The sequence below is a fragment of the Notothenia rossii genome (genome assembly GCF_949606895.1).
Source record: "Notothenia rossii genome assembly, chromosome: 10".
In the NCBI taxonomy this organism is placed as follows: Eukaryota; Metazoa; Chordata; class Actinopteri; order Perciformes; family Nototheniidae; genus Notothenia; species Notothenia rossii.
Window position 1 is genome coordinate 12,226,038 of NC_136908.1, and position 21,074 is coordinate 12,247,111.

Below are 21,074 nucleotides of genomic sequence, written 5' to 3' on the forward strand. Positions count from 1 at the left end.
ATCTCTATCTCACTCCTAAAACATCTAAATCTACTTCCAGCATGGATAAATGTTCATAAAAGACATACATTGTGTGTTTTATATGCTTCTTGAAATACTAAAAAAAACATAGTTTTTCTAGAACAGATTACAAATCGTCTGAAAATGGTACAAACAAGTGGCAACATGTGTGACGAAGGTGTTGAAACTTAAGCTTGCTCCATTGCGGAGATATTCCCACGAGAGTGCGGAAAACTTAAATAATTAAATGTATTCACTAGCACCCTCCCTGCCACCCAAGCCCAGAAAGAAGAGACTTGTCCCCTGGCAGAGAGTAGGGTATATGAGTGGAGGGGGGTGGAATCTGGATATGAGAGATGTTTCACACACTTAGAAAACAGTGTGGTGTGTGTTTGCACCATTACCATAATTGAGAGTGACTGCTTACAGGGCACAGACGGGGAGGTGTTTTGGCACTCCAACTCCAAAATCCCCATTTGACAAATTATGTGAATGAATGAGGGGTGAGGCGTAGCTGGCTCGGCCGCAGGATTCTGAGCAACAGATGGGGTCAAACACAGTAGATAAGGGACTTGTGTGAGTGTGAGTTGTGCATGGTTGGGAATGTTTGTTGGGACATTCGCAGTCACTGTTTAGGCTGCATGCCAAGCAAAACACGTCTACTTTATCAATAGACCTTTACAGGAGACAAGCCTATAGGATCAGGCCAAAGATGGAAGACTATGCGTCTTTTGTCCTTGTGCGGCTGTGTTTTCCTCAAGCTTAAAATGTTGAGTTGTTTAGTACGTCTTTGGCTCCTGCCCAGTGGAGCAGCCGGCGAGGCGAGGTTACTCCATGTCATTGGAATCTGTGCACAATGGACTCAAACCCCCTCTTTAGCACCAGCTTGTGAACCCCTCTGCAAAAGCTTTTTTCTTTTACCTCCACCCCTCCCTACTCCTTTACACCAACTTCCATCCACACAGGTCCCCACACACAGGAACCCTCAGTGTGCAATGGCTCCCTGAAGAGGCAATATAAACATCAATTCAAGGCCATGGTTCATGCTCAACTCCTAGTAGTAAGCACTTTGTGTCTCTCTCTCTCTCTCTCTCTCTCTCTCTCTCTCTCTCTCTCTCTCTCTCTCTCTCTCTCTCTCTCTCTCTCTCTCTCTCTATCTCCCCTTATTAGTCTCTCTCTTCCCTCCCCTCTCTGAGAGCGTCGTTTCTATGGCAGTCATAAGGGTTATAACAGCTCACTCTCCTGGCTGTCGCGTGGGACGTGCATGTTGGTGCGCACCGGCGCTGGTGCTCGTGCGTGTAACTCAGCTGGTCTCTGTCCCGAGACGAGACTTCACGATCAGCTGTGAGACAGACTGGGGGAGACGTCGCACACCTGCGGCTTAAAGGAAATAGATGGAGGGACTTGCGCCACAGACGACCGATTACTTCCCCTCCTCTCGTGGTCCACGGGGGAGCGCGTTTATAAGCTGATTTACCCCAGGGGATGTGAATACCTCCCCGGGATTAGAAGGTTATTGGGCAATTGACAATGCCCCGCGTCTCGGTCCGGCACTACCGGCTTTTGTTGGTGCGGCAGCGGACGCAGGACACCCGGTTTTCCCCGGTTCATCTCCAGTAGCTGCGCAGCCTCTGCTCCTGTGTCACCCTCCCGGTGTGGATAGGATAATATGACTTCCTGGCTCCGCACATACGGCAGCGTCCCTCTGTGTCTCCTGCTCTTCTGCTTGGTGGTCGCTGTCTGCGCACAACGCTCCAGTGCCAGTGAGTATGGAGGCTCATTAGGGCCAATTACATCATATCCCAGCAATTAGCCTGCATCTTGTATCATGTCAAGACGACACCAGCTGTGCTCTCGGCAAGGGGTTGATGGTTTTCAAAATGTTTAATGTAAAGGACTCTTCAACATGTATTTTTCTTAATAAAGATTTCCCCTCCAAAGAACCCACTTTATGAGCATTTTAGGATTAATTAATGCTATTATGCCATAAATCTCAATTAATGCAATTATGGCATATTTCAGAAAGCAAGCAGCCAGGCTTATAAAACGGTCTCATTCAAAATACATTAAAGCGGTTTTGAAGTGAAACCTCTAACCCTCAGGAATAGCCCATACCCCATAAACCTCTTGTTTCAGCATGTATTGATCAGCTATAATTAGAAGTTAAACGCTTTACCTCTTCTGAGGTTTGCCGCAGGCCAGGAGTGCTAATTGGGTCAGAGCTTGTTAGTGATGCCAGGACCCGCAGCATTTTTATGTCCTACATTCAAAGCATGTAGCTCACAGAAATCGCTCCAGCAAATTGCAGTTCAGGATATAAATCACTTTAATGAATCATTAAAACCACAACATAAGGTCAAGGTTCATGTTTCGGCTTTTGTCATCCTGTAAAATCTTTAGTGTGTACATCATTTTTTCCTTACAGTTGCAAAAAAGTATCTTGCATGACTGATTTGTCACTTGATAAATATTAAATGTGTGAGCATCATTCATTGACTCACAATTAAAAAGTACTCAGTTTTTTTGTGTGGGAGTGGGAAATTATCCATTGCACCACTCCAACAACTCAAGCACCTGTTCCCACACTCACAGCCGTTTTCCCACTACACAGCTGACTGAATAGCCTTATGAGATGCTAAGTTGTGCTTCTATTATCAAAAGTTGCATGAGATCTCTAAATATCCACAGGGTCAAGACTGCATGGCTAATGAGTGTTGAGACGCACATTCTCACATATGCTAATCACAGGCTCTTCATCCTATTGTATTTGGCTCTGTTCCCTTTACTTTCAACCTCTTTCTCTCTCTGCAGGTGAAAGTGTGTGCTGGTCTCCTAGCATCACTTCTTGTAAAGAGTGTCTCAGCCGCGGACCACAGTGTGCCTGGTGTTTCAAGGAGGTAGGAATGTGTATAAAAATGTGTTTTTGTGTAACAGACTGGGAAAAAAAACAAAGACCGTGGCTAACATTCAGCAGCATTCCTCAGATGACACACCAAAGCTTTGATGCCATCCACAGATGAGAATATAATGTGTATCTTTCGGGCTTAGTGGCCTGCCCTATGACCTGTGTGAATGTTTCTAGTGTGCTGTCTCATGGCGCAGAGACAGAGGCGCTTTCTATCGATGTGTTTAGTCTATGCGCTCACACATATCACTGCATTTGTCCTAAAGTGTGTTGGGGTGTATCTGCTTTCTGGCTTGTCTGTCAGTGCGTCTCGTAAAGAGCCCACCCCGAAATAAGCCCTGAGAAGCTGTAAATAATTCTAGCCCCACACACACACACACACACACACACACACACACACACACACACACACACACACACACACACACACACACACACACACACACACACACACACACACACACACACACACACACACACACACACACACACACACACACACACACACACACACACACACACACACACACACAGACACACACACAGCAGTACGTCTAGACCGAACATCAACATGTGTGTGTTTACAGACTTCAGGTGCTTTCCCATCCTGTGTACCCTAACCTAGACCGACCTCATTAAGTGGCTCACTGGTGTGTGAAAGCAGTCAAACACCACCTCTCTTACCTCCTACACACACAACGTCACAGAGCCAGAATTAGACAAGCACTGAGGAGTTAGAAGGTACAGCGCTTGTTAAAAGGCATGATCACATATTGCCAATGACATTCAGTGTCAAGGGAAAGGGCAAACTCTGTTAGGAAAATCCTGGGAAATCACATGGCAACTTTATAGTATTCGCAGTTTTTACTGGACAAATTATAGCCACTGGGAAAGCAATAAATAAACAAAATTCAATCTTGATAGCAGTTGCTTGTCCCTTGACCTATTTCTGTTAAAAGTATTAGTAATCTCAATTACTGTATCTGCATCATTTCAATCCTTATCTGCAGGATCTTGTTATCATGTCAAACTCATAATCAGGCCCATTACATGCTTTAGTTTTATGTTTCTGGTGCAAGTGTTTGTGTTTGAGCATGTTTCTCACAGACGGAAGTAGAAAAGGTCACTCCAAAGCTGCATGACATGACGCTGTTTTACCCGACTGTTGGAGCAAGTAGATGATTAAATCATGTCCTACATAAGAAAAAGCCAATCGGATCATGTAAACTCTTCTATCTATCAGAGCTGCTACTTTCATTTAATTTCCCTTCCCTCTGTGTTCAGACACGGTGAGATTAGATCCTAAACACAAATGTTTAAACACAAACAAGTCGCTGATACACCTACGACACATACTCCGTCGCAGATCAAAACACATCATAAAAAGGACAGAAAGTAAACCAGGATGAGTGGTTGTGAAAGTTTCCATTTGCTGTGTTTTCTTGTGTGACATGATGAGGTTAACTAAAAGGGTTTTCACACTGTACTTAACCGAGTGGGTGAGAGAACCCATGAATGAAAAACTCTGGGGTGCTTGTGTGTGTACTCCTACATTATGTAAATAGATGTGGTTTGCAACGTTAAAAGAGGAGTGGGATGCAGGAAATTGATTAGTCTGACCTTAAAATCCTTTTTCTTCATCTGCTTAAGTGACACAAGGAGAAAGCTGAAACACATAGAACATAATAGCAGAGTATACATTCATGAAGGGCATACAGTATATTTTTAGCTGCATTAGTAGAGAGCATCATGTTGCATTCACTTGACCCACATTAATGTTACAACATCTTAAAAGACGGCTTAGTTGTTAAGCTGGCAGGTTTCTCTCCTGTGTGTTTAGTTTTCTGGATCAAATTCAAAATGTTGTTATTGAATTCTGCGATTGAATTGTATTTGAAGGAGGTGAATGTTCCCTTTGCACTTTTCATCTCCTGACCTCGTGTGACCTCTAGGACTTTCTGGATGGAGCGGTGGCGAGCCAGCGTTGCGACCTGCCGGTGAAGCTGCTCAGGAGAGGCTGTGAGCCGGAGTTCATGGAGGAGTCAGAGGTCAAGGTGGAGGTCAACGCCACCACCAGCAGCCCACAAGTCTCCCCACAAGACATCAGCGTCACCCTCAGACCAGGTAGACCACGGGCTGGATCTGGGCCTCAAATGTATATTTATTATTGCGTGTGAGAAGTCATCTGAGGTAAAGTTTTGAAGTTAATTATGTTCTCCTGTTTCTGTGTGTTTAAAGGTTCCCAGGCCAGTGTAGTGGTGGCTGTGAAGCAGCTGAAGCGTTATCCTGTGGATCTGTACTACCTGGTTGATGTGTCGGCCTCTATGCAGGAAAACCTCGATCATGTAGGTGTTTATCAGTTTCCGTCAGTGCTGAAGCTTTTTATTAATATTATTTTAAGGAAAAAGTGTTTTTCCAAAGGTTTGAACTAAAGAAAACTAAACACATTTTATACAAACCACTATGTTGTATGAAGGTTAGATACAAGACTTATAAACACAGATACTAGATTAAGATACTGTCTTCTGTATAGCTTCTTTACATTTAGTATGAAATAAATTGCAGCTACTGTACTTATATAAGGAAGACCTTTAATGAAATACTTGCCTTATCTTACCCTCTACATCTTTATGCCTTTCTACTAACCCTTCCTTTTGTCTTTATTTTGCCCTTGGATTCCCTTTCGGCCTCCACCAACCTCTTTGTTTCTTCTGTGGTCCAGTTGAAGACAGTAGGTGTGGCGTTGTCTCTTCGTATGACGGAGCACTCCTCGGACCTTCAGCTGGGTTTCGGCTCGTTTGTGGACAAGCCTGTCTCTCCTTACATCAACGTCCATCCATCCAAGATCAGCAACCCCTGCAGGTAAGAGACACACAACAGATGATGTATTGCTTAAAGAAACAGGGTTATTCATTTTCATATTAATAACTGTGTTAATGTTCCTGCTATGAGAAGAATAGACATTCAACACCTTCAAAGTTTGCCTTGTTATATTTCGAAGCCAACTTGTTCTTCTTTTAATGAGCCAAGAAGAATGGTGATTTGAGTCATTATTTAAAAATTAATCAAAGCAAGCATTAGTTGCTTCCAATTTTATGTGACTCTGCAAGGAATTTGTACATTAAGAGACAAGAAAGAACAGACAGACTTTTTACATTCATTGGTCCTGAGTTATACATTCCTGAAAGTAGCAATTAAAACTTTCTCCAACGTCTCAACAGTGATTATGAGATCCGCTGTCGTCCAGCCCATGGCTTCCACCACGTCCTTGGTATGACTGGAAATATAAGTGAGTTCACACGTGTGATCAAACGCCAGCGCATATCTGGAAACATGGACACACCTGAGGGGGGACTGGATGCCTTGCTGCAAGCTGCAGTCTGCCAGGTGTGTAAATACAGATGGTGGAAAGTTAGGCTCAGCTATAAGTATGTAAAGAGAAAGGGAGTTAGGAAAAACCTTCAGTTCCCTTGAGGCTTGAATATGTTCTAAAAAAAGAGCCATAACCCCAAATTTGGGAGTACGTCTGCATGCCGGTGAAAGAGGCTTTTATTCTGGGAGATGGTGGCACTTTGACTCAGCATTGGATGTTCCCCCAGGAATCCCACTAAGTAATGACACCACTGCCCGGGTATGGCAGACACACACACACACACACACACACACACACACACACACACACACACACACACACACACACACACACACACACACACACACACACACACACACACACACACACACACACACACACACACACACACACACACACACACACACACACACACACACACACACACACACACACACACACACACACTGGTTGCTTGTATACTGCAGGCTGCAGGAGGCCTGAGTCACACCACACAGGGGGTCCTGAGTAACCAGCCAGCAGGGAAACACCATGGTGGTCATCGCTATAAATAGACTCTCCATTATGTCAGGCCTGATTGTAAACTCACTTGGTTTCCATGAATACACTGGTGCTCACACACACACACACACACACACACACACACACACACACACACACACACACACACACACACACACACACACACACACACACACACACACACACACACACACACACACACACACACACACACACACACACACACACACACACACACACACACCCCTTTTTCTCACACTGATGAGCCACTGGCATGAAGACAGCGAGTCAGTGACTGTCTGGGTTTTTCTGCTGCATGCATTTGATTTAGCATTACAGAAAGAGCTGATCACCACGGGAACTAATGAAGCTCAGATGAGTACGATTTTTGAATTTGCAGTTTCTCACCACATTAGTCAAAAATATAAAGCGTGCACATATTTTCCACATCAGTCCGCGTAAATGTAGTGAAATAAGGGGATACAAATGAGAGAATCGATCAAACTTCTCACCAGCAACAGACCACCTCACACGGTCCTGATCCCTCTGTGTCCCTCCTATAGAGCGATTTGGGTTGGCGACCCGAGGCCAAACGTCTTTTGCTCCTGATGACCGACCAGCCGTCCCACCTCGCCCTGGACAGCCGGGTGGCAGGGATAGTGACACCTAACGACGGCCTTTGTCACCTGGAGAACAATGTCTACACAGGTAGCACGAGGCAGGTGAGATTGTTGACATTACATCAATCAATTGCAGATTCAATATTAGTCAAATAATTCTAACCTAAAGGAATAGTTCAACTGAGTTTTGATAATGTACTTAATTTTTTTCATGCTGAGAGTTAGATATGAAGATTAATGTCTTTTACACATTGTTTTTTTTTAATAGATCAAACGAAAATATACAATACGTGTTTTACATGTATGTGTTAATTTGACAAATTTGAGAAATGAAGAGCGTCATGTTAAAAATTACCAAATTGTGTAATCTCTTCCTTGAAGCCAACATGGTTACACGCTAATATACACGCTGTATTACTCATGTGGACCAATTGATTTTTAGAAAAACATCTGTATATGAAGAAAAGAAGACTTAAACTTGTTATGGTACATCAGAAGGGGAAGAAGAGGTTAGCAGAAATGCTTTCCTCAAAAACATGATTTTTTGTATTTAGTCGGTTGTTTGTCTCTTTTTTAGGATCATCCCAGTTTGGGTCAGTTGTCTGATAAACTGCTTGAAAACCATATGTACTTGATCTTTGCCGTGGAGAAGCAGCAGTACAAGTGGTACGAGGTAATCTCTCCCACACAACATCACACATTTTAAATGTCATTCGGCAATTACATGGCATTTCTAGTAGTAATCTGATACATGTGGGTCATAAGGTTTTTTTGGCAATGGTTTTTCAGATAGTTAAAAGAGAAACAAAAAAACTTCTAGGACGAAGGAGATGTTTGCTCTATGATGTCTGATAACACAAATGTTGCCCCTTAAGTTAACAGTTAGGGTGACTTAGAAAGTATTTATTTTTTTAACCCTCATCTCCCTTTTCTTCTTTAGGCATTGGTGCATTTACTTCCTGGCTCCTACCTGGGAAGGTTAGGCCTCTTCCAGGCTCCAAACCTCATCGAGCTGGTGGTGGACGCATACAAGGTACAGAGCCCTCACCTTCTTCCTCTGCACCTTCTTTCTCATTCTAGCCCTCCCTCTGTTTATTATTCATCCTTCAAACAACAAGGAGAAGGGCAGGGACAAGCGAAAGGTTTCAGATTAGAGCGCAGCAGCACAGCATGAGCTGAATTCATAAGCCCACGCAGTCTCAGCTATAAGTGTTGAGGCATGAGTCCGCTGAGGCAACATGAACTCGGCCATAGCTCAAAACACATTCCTGTCCGAATCAGGGATGCGACAGAAAGTGTGTACTGCTCAATTCAACCAATGCATTGTGTGTAATGGATGCAGCAAAAGACAGTGACATTTGTAATGCAAACTTACATTCTGAAGTTGGACATTATTGGACATGTTTTTCGGTTGCTGAAGGCTGAATGAATGTGAAAAACATGGATGAGAACAGTGTGTGTGTGTGTGTGTGTGTGTGTGTGTGTGTGTGTGTGTGTGTGTGTGTGTGTGTGTGTGTGTGTGTGTGTGTGTGTGTGTGTGTGTGTGTGTGTGTGTGTGTGTGTGTGTGTGTGTGTGTGTGTGTGTGTGTGTGTGTGTGTGTGTGTGTGTGTGTGTGTGTGTGTGTGTGTGTGTGTGTGTGTGTGGTTTTGTTCCTTTGGCAGCAGTCTTTGCTATAATCTAGCCTCAGGCACAGTGAACCATTGTTTGCTTCGAGAATCTGCCGAATCCACAGATCCGAGTGAACAGCCATGCATACGTGCAGACACACACACACACACACAAACACACACACACACACACACACACACACACACACACACACACACACACACACACACACACACACACACACACACACACACACACACACACACACACACACACACACACACACACACACACACACACACACACACAAACAGAAGCTGCCATTATAATTGCTATCAGATCCCCCGCACGGAACCATGTGTCCTAATCATGGACGAATACATAGATGCTATTTTTGGCCCCACCTCCTTGTTTCCCCCCCCCCCCCCCCGTACTTCAGAAATAAAAGAGGGGTTTCTTGGGACGACTTTAATTAATGACTCTTCTCCCTCTCCCTCTCTCTTTCACACTCTCGCCTCATTACCCCCACACAGATGATATGATTACCCTAATTCCCTTTAGACCAGTAAAAAGTTGAATTTCCGGATATCAGGAGGGGAAGTTGATGTTACTTTTGTATCTCTCTGCGCCCTCTCTCCATGCAGAAGTTGTTGTCGGATGTGTCAGTATCAGTGTCAGTGGAGGACAAGGCAGTCAGCAGGTACTGGGTGTCTGTTTCTCCTCTCTGTCCCAATGGATCCACGGCGAAGGACCAGAGCTGCTCGGGGGTGCAGCCGGACCAGACGGTAAACACAAAAGCATAACTTGGTCAGCATCAAAGCACACACTTGATTAAAACTGTGCAAGAATTTAGCTAAATGTTACGAATATTAATACAGAAAATATTTGCTTTAAGTTCCTAGAAACATGTATTGGTTGTACTGGATTTATGTGATCTCTACAGTTTTACACACACGCAGACAATGAGAGTTTAAGATTTGGTAAATAATCCGAGTTGAGCGGATTAAAGGCTGTGTTTAACAGGAAAACATTTCCACGTGATTCTATAAACTATTCGTCCTAAAATCCGTTACAATGTTGAGATCCTTTATGCAATCAAATAGGAAATGTATTTAGAAATAGGTCATTGGACATCCACTCCTCTCTTACAGGTTCCATTTATTCACAATAAACATTTAATATACTGCTTTTCTACCACACTAATTGAAAAAGGCTACTTTCAAAAAAGGATTTCAACCAAATAATTCCCCTTTTGTTACTATTTTTGTTCAGTACATTTGACTGAAGAGTCTTTTTTACCCTGTTCTTTCTCTAAACTGCCAACGAGACTCCTCTTCTCCATAGGGGGCTCTTAACTTTCTCAACCACCAAAAGCTTAATGACTGCTCTGTAAAAACTCCATTGTGCAAACAGGCTTGAGTTTAGCCCTTTAATCCATGGGCGGATTAAAGTGGATTATGGAAATTACCCACAATTACCAGAATAGAGATAAAAAATCAAGTGAAAGGCTTTCTTGTAGATTCAAAGCTTCGGCATGCACAATTTAGTAACCACATGAACAGAGAAATTATTCACATAGTAACGTTTCACTTTCGGCTAACTATGTTGGATAAATAACAAGGAAGTAGTTAAGTCTTTTAATAGGTAATACGTTTCAAGGGGGAAAATACATTTGAGCCTGTTGCATTTCTCTGCATCTGTGTAGGATCTCTACAGCTGACTGGTGAGAAACAAATGATTGTTAGACAGTCCACTATTTATCTTTTTTATTGGTGTGTTGACCTTTCTGGCCTTAGGTCAATCAGTGATGCTCGTCATTAAATAAAGTATTGGGCAACAATTATCTGTTATCTTTGATTCTGGATTCAAATTAAATAAATAATTGTAATCAGTTGTCAGTTATCATTTGCATAAATGGTAATCATTCCTGTTGGTTAAATATGTAGAGACTTTAGTTTACGCTTATATTTCTTCTTGCCTCAAATAGTGCAATCGTTTTTGTGTGGGAATCTTTCTCGCCTACAGCTTGTTCAAAATGCAGCAGCAACAAAAGCCTCACTGGTACCAGGAAGATAATCCATATCTCCCCTGTACCGACCTCTCCTCCTCAAGCCTTTCAAAAATGTATAATGCTGAACGAAATTCTATCTTAAGAGTTTGGCGTTTTCCCTGTTGCCATCTTTGTTTTATGCATCGCCCTGAATCCTATCCTGTTTTATTGTATAATGTCTCGAAATGGGGCCATCATGTCTAAAATCAGAACCATTCTGTTTTAAGGAACACTAAAAAGAAGCTAATAAGACCATAAAGTCATAAGAAAAATGCCTATTGATCTAAACCAAGTGAGAATTGGGGTATTTTTTCAATCACAATTATTTGAGTATCGCAAGGTGTCACTCCCTGGATATTTGAGAGAATGCAGGGTTAAAGCATTTTCACATTTGCTCCACTGACCGCCTTAGAGATTAAAATGTTTGTCTTCCTACGCAGGTCTACTTCAATATCACCATCGGTATGCACTCTTGTCCCGACAATGGGGAAGATGAGGATGTAAAAGTGGTGGTTCGACCAGTGGGTTACAACGAATCCACCGTGGTTAGGATCCACTCTAAATGCGCCTGCAGTTGTGGATCAACGAGGCGCTGCAATGACGAAAGCCAATCACCATGCAGAGAAACACAAGGGAGCACCAATCAGGAGCAGAGGCCGCAAAACGGACTAATTCAAAACTCTGACAGAGATTCAAACTGGAATTGCCGAGCGGATGGGTCTGATATGGACTGCAGTGGTCGGGGAGTGTGTGATTGTGGAAGGTGTTTGTGTGATGAGACCAGGCTTGGGACAATTTATGGGAAATACTGCGAGAGAGACGACTTCTCCTGCCCGTACGAAGGGGGGTTGATATGTGCAGGTAAATAAGGAACCTCAAAAATAATTATGTTTCTACTTTAAATTCAAAGAGATATCACAAGAGCTCAAAAACATTAGTAAAGACACATCTTGGTTTGCTTCTTTAACCCTCTTGCCTCTCGTCTGTCTTTCTCAGGTCGTGGTGTGTGTGTGTCAGGTGAGTGTGTGTGTGAAGACGGCTGGACAGGTGATAGCTGTAGTTGTCCCGTCTCCACAGCAACCTGCCAATCAGCCAACGGCTTGATTTGCAGCGGCCAGGGCTCGTGTGTGTGCGGCAAGTGTGTGTGTGATGACCCGCGACAAACTGGAGATTTCTGTGAGAGATGTCCTGCCTGCCAAAGCACCTGCCAATCATACTGGTACATATTGGTGGACACAAAGCATGATGGGAGCTCTTAAAGAACAATTTGATGTTGAAGCTGACATTATTGTCCTCTCCCTCTCACTCTCTCCCTCTCTCTCTCTCTCTCTCTCAGGAAGTGTGTTGACTGCCACCTGTCTCACGGCCTCACTCATAAAGAGGCGGGACATTGCAACAGCACGTGTGAATCATTGGTGGGCTACAGGGATGATGTTCTAGGTGAAACCAGTTTAGCCAATTACATTTATAGCACATTTTTTACACATGGACTTTGTAGTTCTGTGTATCTGAACTGAATATAGTTGGGTTTTAGATGTGTCGGAGTTTCCTTATTTTCAAAAAGATCCATCCTCTCATTTGTGATTTGACTCAAAACTTAAAGAGTAACTAAACATCAGGTTGAAAAGAAATGTCACCTCCGACCACGCACAACAGTACAGCCTGTTCACATAGCAGATGGACAAAGTTAGTAGAGGGCTGGTGAATATTTAAGCCAAATATGTTTTTCAGAGCTAAAAGGAAAGAGCATATTGATCCCAGACTCAAGACCCAAAAGTCATAAACACAGCTTCAACTATAGCTATATAAGGTGGGAGAGAAATATGGAAGTGTTGTGTTTGCACCTTGTGCTGACTTGGAGTCATGAATGTATCCTTTTAGCTCTGGCAAGGTTAAAATGCTGCATTATGCTAGTCCATCATCTAGTCAATGAGTTTCTCTGTCTGCTGTTTGGTGCTGGAGAAACAATGTACAAGTTGATATTTTTCAAATATAAAAAGCTACCTACTGCAGCGGAAAATTGCAGAAAAGGCAATCGCAGAGTTGGGAGACTATTTATTGGATTTGTTAGTGCCAGTGACAGCTTTTATATTACAGTAATTTGACCATTGTCAGAGTAGTATAGAAAATATCGATTGGTGCAACTTCAAAGTGAAAACTAAAGAGCTGTAAAACGCAGAAGCTCTCTTGCATTGATTCTTCTGTTTTTAGTAATCCTGGAGGATATTTACTAGAGCTTGGGGCTTAACATGTCTAGAATGAAAAACATCTCACTTCAACTCCCTCCCTCTCTCTGTTTCAGGCCAAGCAGGGGAGAAGTGGATTCAGTGTATGTACATCAGCAATGACAGCTGTCGCTATCGCTTCCAAACAAGCTCTCAGTCCGGTCAGACACAGCTTCACATAAGCACAAGAGCAGGTACAATGTCAACACACACACACACACACACACACACACACACACACACACACACACACACACACACACACACACACACACACACACACACACACACACACACACACACACACACACACACACACACACACACACACACACACACACACACACACACACACACACACACACACACACACACACACAAATTACTTGATTCAAGGTCACTTCCGTTGCTACCATTGCTGCACTACGGCACCCTGGTGTATTTGAGTCAGCAAGCCCACTGTCAGTGTTACAGCTGTATTTTACATTTCCCCTCAGTAGCCAGCTCACCTTCTTTCTTTCCCAGCCGTACAAAACAAACAAGCACGCATGCACGCACACACGCACAGCACACACACGCACAAACACACAATTTAAAACACACTAGTACACACATATGGTCTGGGTTATATACACACACACACACACACACACACACACACACACACACACACACACACACACACACACACACACACACACACACACACACACACACACACACACACACACACACACACACACACACACACACACACACACACACACACAATTGCACGTCCAAGTGTTACAGTTCAACGCCGCCTTCCCCATTTTTGGAACAGCACCGTTCATTGTGTGCACCCCACCCCCCTCCAGAGTTCCCCTTATCCCTTCATCCCCCCACCCCTCCATCCAACGGGACACTGTCTTCCGGCTCACACCCACTCCTCCCGGGTGCAGCAGGAGCCAGGTCTCCATGGTTACCCTGTTACAAAATGTCAGAGCTCTCTTTGGGCCCTTTGTGTTTAGCGATGAGCCCGTCATACACACATGCTGCCAGGCTGACACACAGCCAGCGGACCACTGGCACCGTGTGCACCGCACAAGTCCTGCGTTCAATATCTTACTTAAAGGTCACCTATTATGCAAAATCCACATGTTCATGTCTTTTATACATACACATGTGTCCCCTCTGTGTAAAGAGATTCTGAAAGTTTCAGGAAAAAAGATTCACTCACTTTTTGTCCTGATCCATTTATATAAAAACATGTCTGACAATGAGCTAATCAGATTTTGGCCACTTTGTGATGTGATAACGATTTTTTGGCTTGTGTAACCATTAGCCAATAACCAATCAAGGTGGCAAACACTGATGGTTTATTTGGAGCTTCGGCCGGAGAATTCACAAGACAAGTCACGGGCCACGGTTTGACCACACGGTTGAGATGCCACAATAAATTTTGAAGAACCCTCCTGTAGCTCGAGGTTTGTTCAGAGTGTAATAATTAACATTCTTCAATAGATAGACTAAACAGCTCGGGGTCATCTACACTCCGAGAAGGATGTGTTCCAGGTGTCCCATAACAATAACTATCTCTGACCGAGAGTTGCCCGGTCACAAACTGGTAACATCAACAATATGCTAGGGCAGCCCCTCCTTAAGGAAGATAACGGCTGCTCAAGGCTGGGCATCTGTGTCAGAGGGCGAAGGAGTACATGCAGGGCAAATGATTCCCCAACAAGACCTATAATATATTGATGAAAAACAGTATAATAGGGGACCTTTAAGTAAAGTACTTGAGTAAATGTACTTCAATAGATTACCCTGTGTGTGATTTATTAGAGCAGGGGTCTTCAAAGTTTTTCAGGCCAGGGACCCCCAAACTGATGGAGAGCTGGAGCAGGGACCCCCCTACTATATGTATGGCATACAATTGTGTTTTATATTAAACGGGGCCTAGTGCCGTGTATAAACATAGCTACTCTGTTATTGTACATTCAATACTAAGCTATTCAAATAATACACAGGTTAATATATTCATGTTTTTATTTTAAACATGTGCAAGGTACAGGGTGGCCGTGCCACTGCCATTTATAAACATACATCTTGAACACAACACAGAGCTATTAAAATAATTCACAGATTCAATTTTTAACTTTAAAGAGCAACTTCCAGGTTAAAGACACCAGTGAATAAATGTGTAGGAAAATGATGAATACACTAGATTTTCAAAAAAATATACAGAAATATACACTAAAGTGACATCTGGCGTCGTTTTGGTAAGACATTTTCACTTCCGCATAAAAAAGCCTCCGCACGTGACCTCCCGCGTGTGACGTAACATGGGGGAGAGCGGCCGGTCTAACGTATGAATAAACATGGATCACAATGCCAGTTTTGACACAGAAGAGGTTGAAAATATATATTCAAATGCATATGATTATAATTATGAGCCTGCTAGGCGTCCAAGAGACCAGGAGCAACCAAGGATTAGAAGAAATAACGGCCATCGGAGAGAAATTGAGCTGTGGTGTGTGGAGAACCAGTGGAGAACGGGGCAGCTGTCTTGGTGAGTGACTGACGTTAGCTACAGAATGTTAGCTAACGTCAGTCACATCACAACATTGTAAAGTTAGCAATCATATATCAGGCTATAACTAAAGTAGTATTGATAATATAGTAACGTTACTGGCAGGACTGTTGATACTGATCCATAACAGAAACTAATGCGCAAGTATCAGCCGTATCTCGCGTTACCTAATGCAACTCCGCACTACGGTACTGTGTACCGGAGGGGAGACGCGAGATACGGCTGATACTTGACGATCTGGCGGAGAAAGGTTGTGGAGCAGAAGATAACATCTTCTGCCTCGATTTCTCCATTCGCTACAATATGTTGGATTCATGTTAATGTGCATTTAAAGACATTTCAATTTGTGGGAAAAAAATGTTTGGAAAACTTTTTTTTTTTTAAAGAAAAAAAAAATGGTCTAATCAACCAAAGATTTCGCGACCCCCTTGCAGTACCTCCGCGGACCCCCTGTTGAAGACCTCTGTATTAGAGTTTAGGTGTTTGAGTATTTTCGTTTCACAGAGGAAAAATGTGTGTATATAATCACTTTGCCCATCACAGTGAGAGCCATCCTGTCCCAGTTATTGCCACTAAAAGTTAATGTGTGTGTGTTTGTGTCCACAGAGTGTGCCAGCAACAGTCGGCTGGTGGGAACGTTCCTGTGTGTCTTTGCTCTGACGGTGCTGTGCGGGATGGTGGTGGTGGCTGTGTCCCGGCTGCTGCTACAGAAGAGAAACCTGACACCAGGGGGCGCTGCTGAGGTCACAGTCTATCACTGCACTGGAAAGGTGAGCCTTTGATACCTCATTCACACCAACGGTGTTTCAGGGCCGGTTCGGAGCTGGAGCTTGAAAAGCACCGGGTTTTGCTGTTCACACCGCAGCGGAGCGGCCTCTTAGCTCCGGAATCCGGTTCATTTCGAGCACCAAAAAATTGTCCGGCCAGAGCAAAAGCACCACATACGTCACGCTTACGTCGAGGCGGGGGCAGAGGCAGGGGCAGGGGCAGATCAACTCCTGAACAACAACAAAAAGCCGGCGTTTTATCCAGTTTGTATACAACGATGGAGAACACTTATCAAGCAGCAGTGGACCACTGAAGAGACCAGCTACCTACTGGGAATCTGGTCTTCCGAAGAGGTACAGAGGAAGCTGGAGCACAATCGGCCATTGTTGTTGTTGTCAGCTGTGAGGGGTTTCCGCGCGGTTTGGCTTTATGAAGCAGGCACGCAAACGGTTACGTCATGACGCAAACGATGATGCAATGACGCAGCACCAGTCGGACTCTGGGCAGTGTGAAAAGAGCCGGAGCTAAACCGAAGAACCGGTTCTGAACCTGAAAAGCTCTAGCACGGAGCTTGAACCGGAGTTGCGTTGGTGTGAATGAGGCATGAGAGTCAAGGATGTTCAGTGGAGGAAGAAGTACTCATGAATTGTACTTAAGTCAAAATTATTACACTAAAACGTAGAAATACTCAGCTAAAAGTAGAATTTGAAATGTTACTATAGTAAAATGATAGAAGAAGTATCATCAATTTATACCTAAAATACCAGAAAGAAACGTTATCTTCATGCAGAAAAGCTGTTTCCGGAATATATATTAAATCACTGGATTATCATTTTTCTTGCATTAATGTGATGCTGCCAGGAACGGTGGACAAAACTTGAATGCCTTTTTATACTCCCAAGTATATCATAGTACATCATAGCTCATTTCACGATTTTATATTTGTATTATTAATATAATATGCAAAGTTACTAGAAACTAAGGTTGTGAAATGGTCATTATTAGCATGCAAAATGTAGTGGAGTAGAAGTATGAAGTAGCAGTACAGTAGGCTACTTGACTGAATGTGCTATAAGGTGCCGTTTACACAAGGACAACAACGGGTTGTATCTGCTACTTTTCTCTCGCGTATAGCCCGTTCGTTCACACGAGGCCGACACGTAAACGCGGAAACGGACCCCGCAAACGATAACGGGTCCCAAGGTGGATCTTTCCACCACAGGGTTTGCTTGAGGCGGTCCTCAACACAGCAGGGTTTAATTGAGAGGAGGTGGAGGTGTTTCTGTAGCCCTCAGAGGAACAGGGACCCCTCAACTCTTTGAGATATTTGTGTTCATGTGTAGTGTTTGCTGAAAGCAGCAGTGAGGAATGTGAGCCTGCTGTTAGAAGTACAGCTGTGTTTTGCATTTCCTCTCAACTCCCAGCTCGACACCAACAATGTCCAGATTTGTGATTTTACAATGATTCACAGCACCTTTGAGAAGAAGGAAACTATGGATATTTGAAATTAGCTTTCTGAATATATGTGTGCCTAAACTGGCATGAAATTGTTTTAAAACACATGGTTCCCCACGAATAGTCTTAATGACAGTGCTGATTATAGACTTTAAAAATGTATGCATCTGTTTTTGGTAACATTTGCATTCTTACTTATAGCATGATGTAACACTCTCAGGAGAAAGTTCATATTTACATTGGCTGGAAGTTTTGCAGGTGTTTAAGAGCTCTACTTCTTCAGGGACTGATTTTAACGCAGGAGACGTCTGTTCATGTTTTTATGTATTTGTTACGTAACTTTGCCACTTACTAAGTAATTTTACCCAAACCGCTATCTTTGCCTGAACCTAACCAAGTTCTAACCTGTGAATATGGAAATTAGTTTTGAGAAGAGAGCATTCATTTAAGAAGGTAAAATGTACCTTTGTGTGTAAAGGTCAATTTTAGCTTTTTAAATTTGAAGTAGAACAGACAAAATGAGCAATAGCTTTTGCCAAAATATGCAAACAAGCTACATGAGGATACGTTACAGAGACAGACGAAAGTTGTACAACATAACCCACATAAAAGGACTAAAGGTGAAGATATATCCTCTTCTGCTGCGCTAAATTTGAACTCACATGACTTCCCATAAAAACAGAAATGCCTATTACTGACTGCACATTTCTGTCACCCTTCAGGACCTTTCATACATCCCAACAAGCAACGAGAAGACAGTAACTTACAGGAGGGAGAGTCCACCTGACCAACCTGTGGAGATGCACATCCAGGATTCCAAGATGCCCCTGGGTGACCCCTGGCAGTACTAAGCAAAGACAGAAGAAAGTCAGTATAGAGAAGAAAAGTCAAATACAGGCTTCGCTTCTGCTTCTAAATGATCATTCAACTTCAACCAGCTGCACGTGGAGACTGATAATGATAAACTAAACTATGAAAACCTCCATGGAATCACATTTGTTAAATGACCTGACCAAACTCTTATCAACTGTGTGACTAATGTGGCCAGTATCCAGGAAATGGAGATGAAACAAAGAGCACATGTCCTCCACCTCTTCTTCCTCAGTAGCAGCAAGGAGGCAGCAAATATTGCTTTAACTTATAGGTGTGTGTGTGTGTGTGTGTGTGTGTGTGTGTGTGTGTGTGTGTGTGTGTGTGTGTGTGTGTGTGTGTGTGTGTGTGTGTGTGTGTGTGTGTGTGTGTGTGCGTGCGTGCGTGCGTGCGTGCGTGCGTGTGTGTGTGTGTGTGTGTGTGAGAGAGAGAGTGTGTGTGGTGCAGATAGGTACGTGTATGCTCTATCTAGGCGGTATATTTATGATTCTATATTGAGAACACTATGTTTTAGGATGATGGGATTGTATGACACTACAAAGCTCCAACTGAACAATCTCCCTGTCTTAGTCTGCCCTCCTGTGACCAGCTTGAGGTACTACATTTATTTTTCTGCAATAACACTGTCATCACATTACTGACCTCTACTGTACTGCCTTGGGACTTACAGTAATTCCCAAAGCACACCAATGACTCTGTATGCCTTTTTTTATCTCTTAAATTGATCAGATCTTCATTAATGTTTGGCATGCCTGGTCTTCGTAGTTTATTTGTTGCATTTCTGTTAATGGATCAACTGCATTGCAAATTACTGTTACTTGATGGCATTTTTCTACCATAAGTGAGAATCTACTTTCATGTGTTTTTCATAATATGTTTAGACTTGCACTAGGACAATTGTTTTGCATTATACTACTGAAACATGTGAGGTCTGGGTTAGAAAAGCTGTGGTTTTAAATGATTTTTGCTTAATGTTGGGCATTACAAGATATCTGTATATGCGTTAAGTGCATTTAAGGCCAATGTAACACATCACTGGAATAACAATAGATTGAAAAATGGCAACTGATTCATCAAACGCCTACACATGCAGCCTCTTTAACAGAGACAGCAGCAGGACTGTGTCTGCATGCATCTGCTGATCATTGCAGAGCCATTTCTGACAAGTTTAGACTCAAACTCCGGGGCAAAGGTACAAATGAGCTCTGAAGGTACTGAGATCAGAGGTGGAAGTAAACCCTCATGCACTATATCCTCTGAATCCAAAGTGCCAGTTGCATGGCATCTTGGTAAAACGTTTGCTTGCCCAATCCTGTTCCTCTCTTTGAATTGTTTTTAACCCAATTTTGTTTACAGCAAAAGCTGCTCTCTTTTACTGTAAGTCGGGAACACTAATTATAATTTATTGTGATTTGTTTTTCTTTCTTTTGTATTTATGATAATTCTGCTGTTTTATGATAAGGCTACTTGAGTTATAGGCTGCAAGAGCAGTTTGTTTTTATGAAGACCAATCTATCTTTAACCATGAGAATGATTCAGCAATAAGGCTATAATCATCTCATCTAACCCGGCACTGAGTTCGGAGTAACAACAGCACTTTTATGTGTAGTTTTGCTGGCAAATAATGTGACTAGTTGTGTAGCATGAATGTTTCCATCACAATAAAATGTGCAAGATTTTTTAATTACCTGCTATTGAGTTTTTAAGTTTTTCAGGTTGTGTGTATGATTTACTTTTACATTATTTTAGTAATTGTGGAAAATTAGTTTGGGCTGATTTATGGAAAAACGTGAAAACAAGGCAGCCCCAAATGAAGAAAGACACGATTCCTACAGCCTGCATTTTGCACGTAATGTTTTTGTTTAGTTTTGTGAAGATTAAAACATTTTTTAATATATTTGAAGCAACAAAATATGTGCAAAACTTCGATGTGTGATCAACCCATGTGGTCCAACAGAAGGGTGATCATAACAAGTGAACACTAGGTGGAGATGCACTCTAAGGAAACTGAGACGAGAGTCGTTTTAAACATTGAACCAACAGAGAGAGGAAGTGTAAAAGAATACAATGTTTGATTAACGATCAGATATCATTCTTTTATCAGC

At 42.8% G+C, this 21,074-nt stretch overlaps 1 protein-coding gene and 1 pseudogene across 2 annotated transcripts; both read left to right on the forward strand.

Moving 5' to 3' along the window:
* The first annotated feature begins 1,216 nt into the window (after window positions 1–1,216).
* On the forward strand, window positions 1,217–20,656 carry itgb8 (integrin, beta 8). Its single transcript, XM_079653787.1, has 16 exons — window positions 1,217–1,763; window positions 2,812–2,897; window positions 4,858–5,029; window positions 5,144–5,250; window positions 5,628–5,767; window positions 6,127–6,292; window positions 7,364–7,522; window positions 7,998–8,093; window positions 8,361–8,453; window positions 9,674–9,814; window positions 11,520–11,940; window positions 12,076–12,298; window positions 12,416–12,519; window positions 13,382–13,498; window positions 16,483–16,646; window positions 18,822–20,656. The coding sequence occupies exons 1-16, from the start codon at window positions 1,670–1,672 to the stop codon at window positions 18,948–18,950; spliced, it is 2,412 nt and encodes an 803-aa protein (XP_079509913.1). The 5' UTR covers window positions 1,217–1,669; the 3' UTR covers window positions 18,951–20,656.
* Window positions 13,666–15,100, forward strand: LOC307021576 (annotated as a pseudogene). Its single transcript has one exon. The product of its transcript is annotated as an uncharacterized misc_RNA (transcript).
* Window positions 20,657–21,074: the final 418 nt, after the last annotated feature.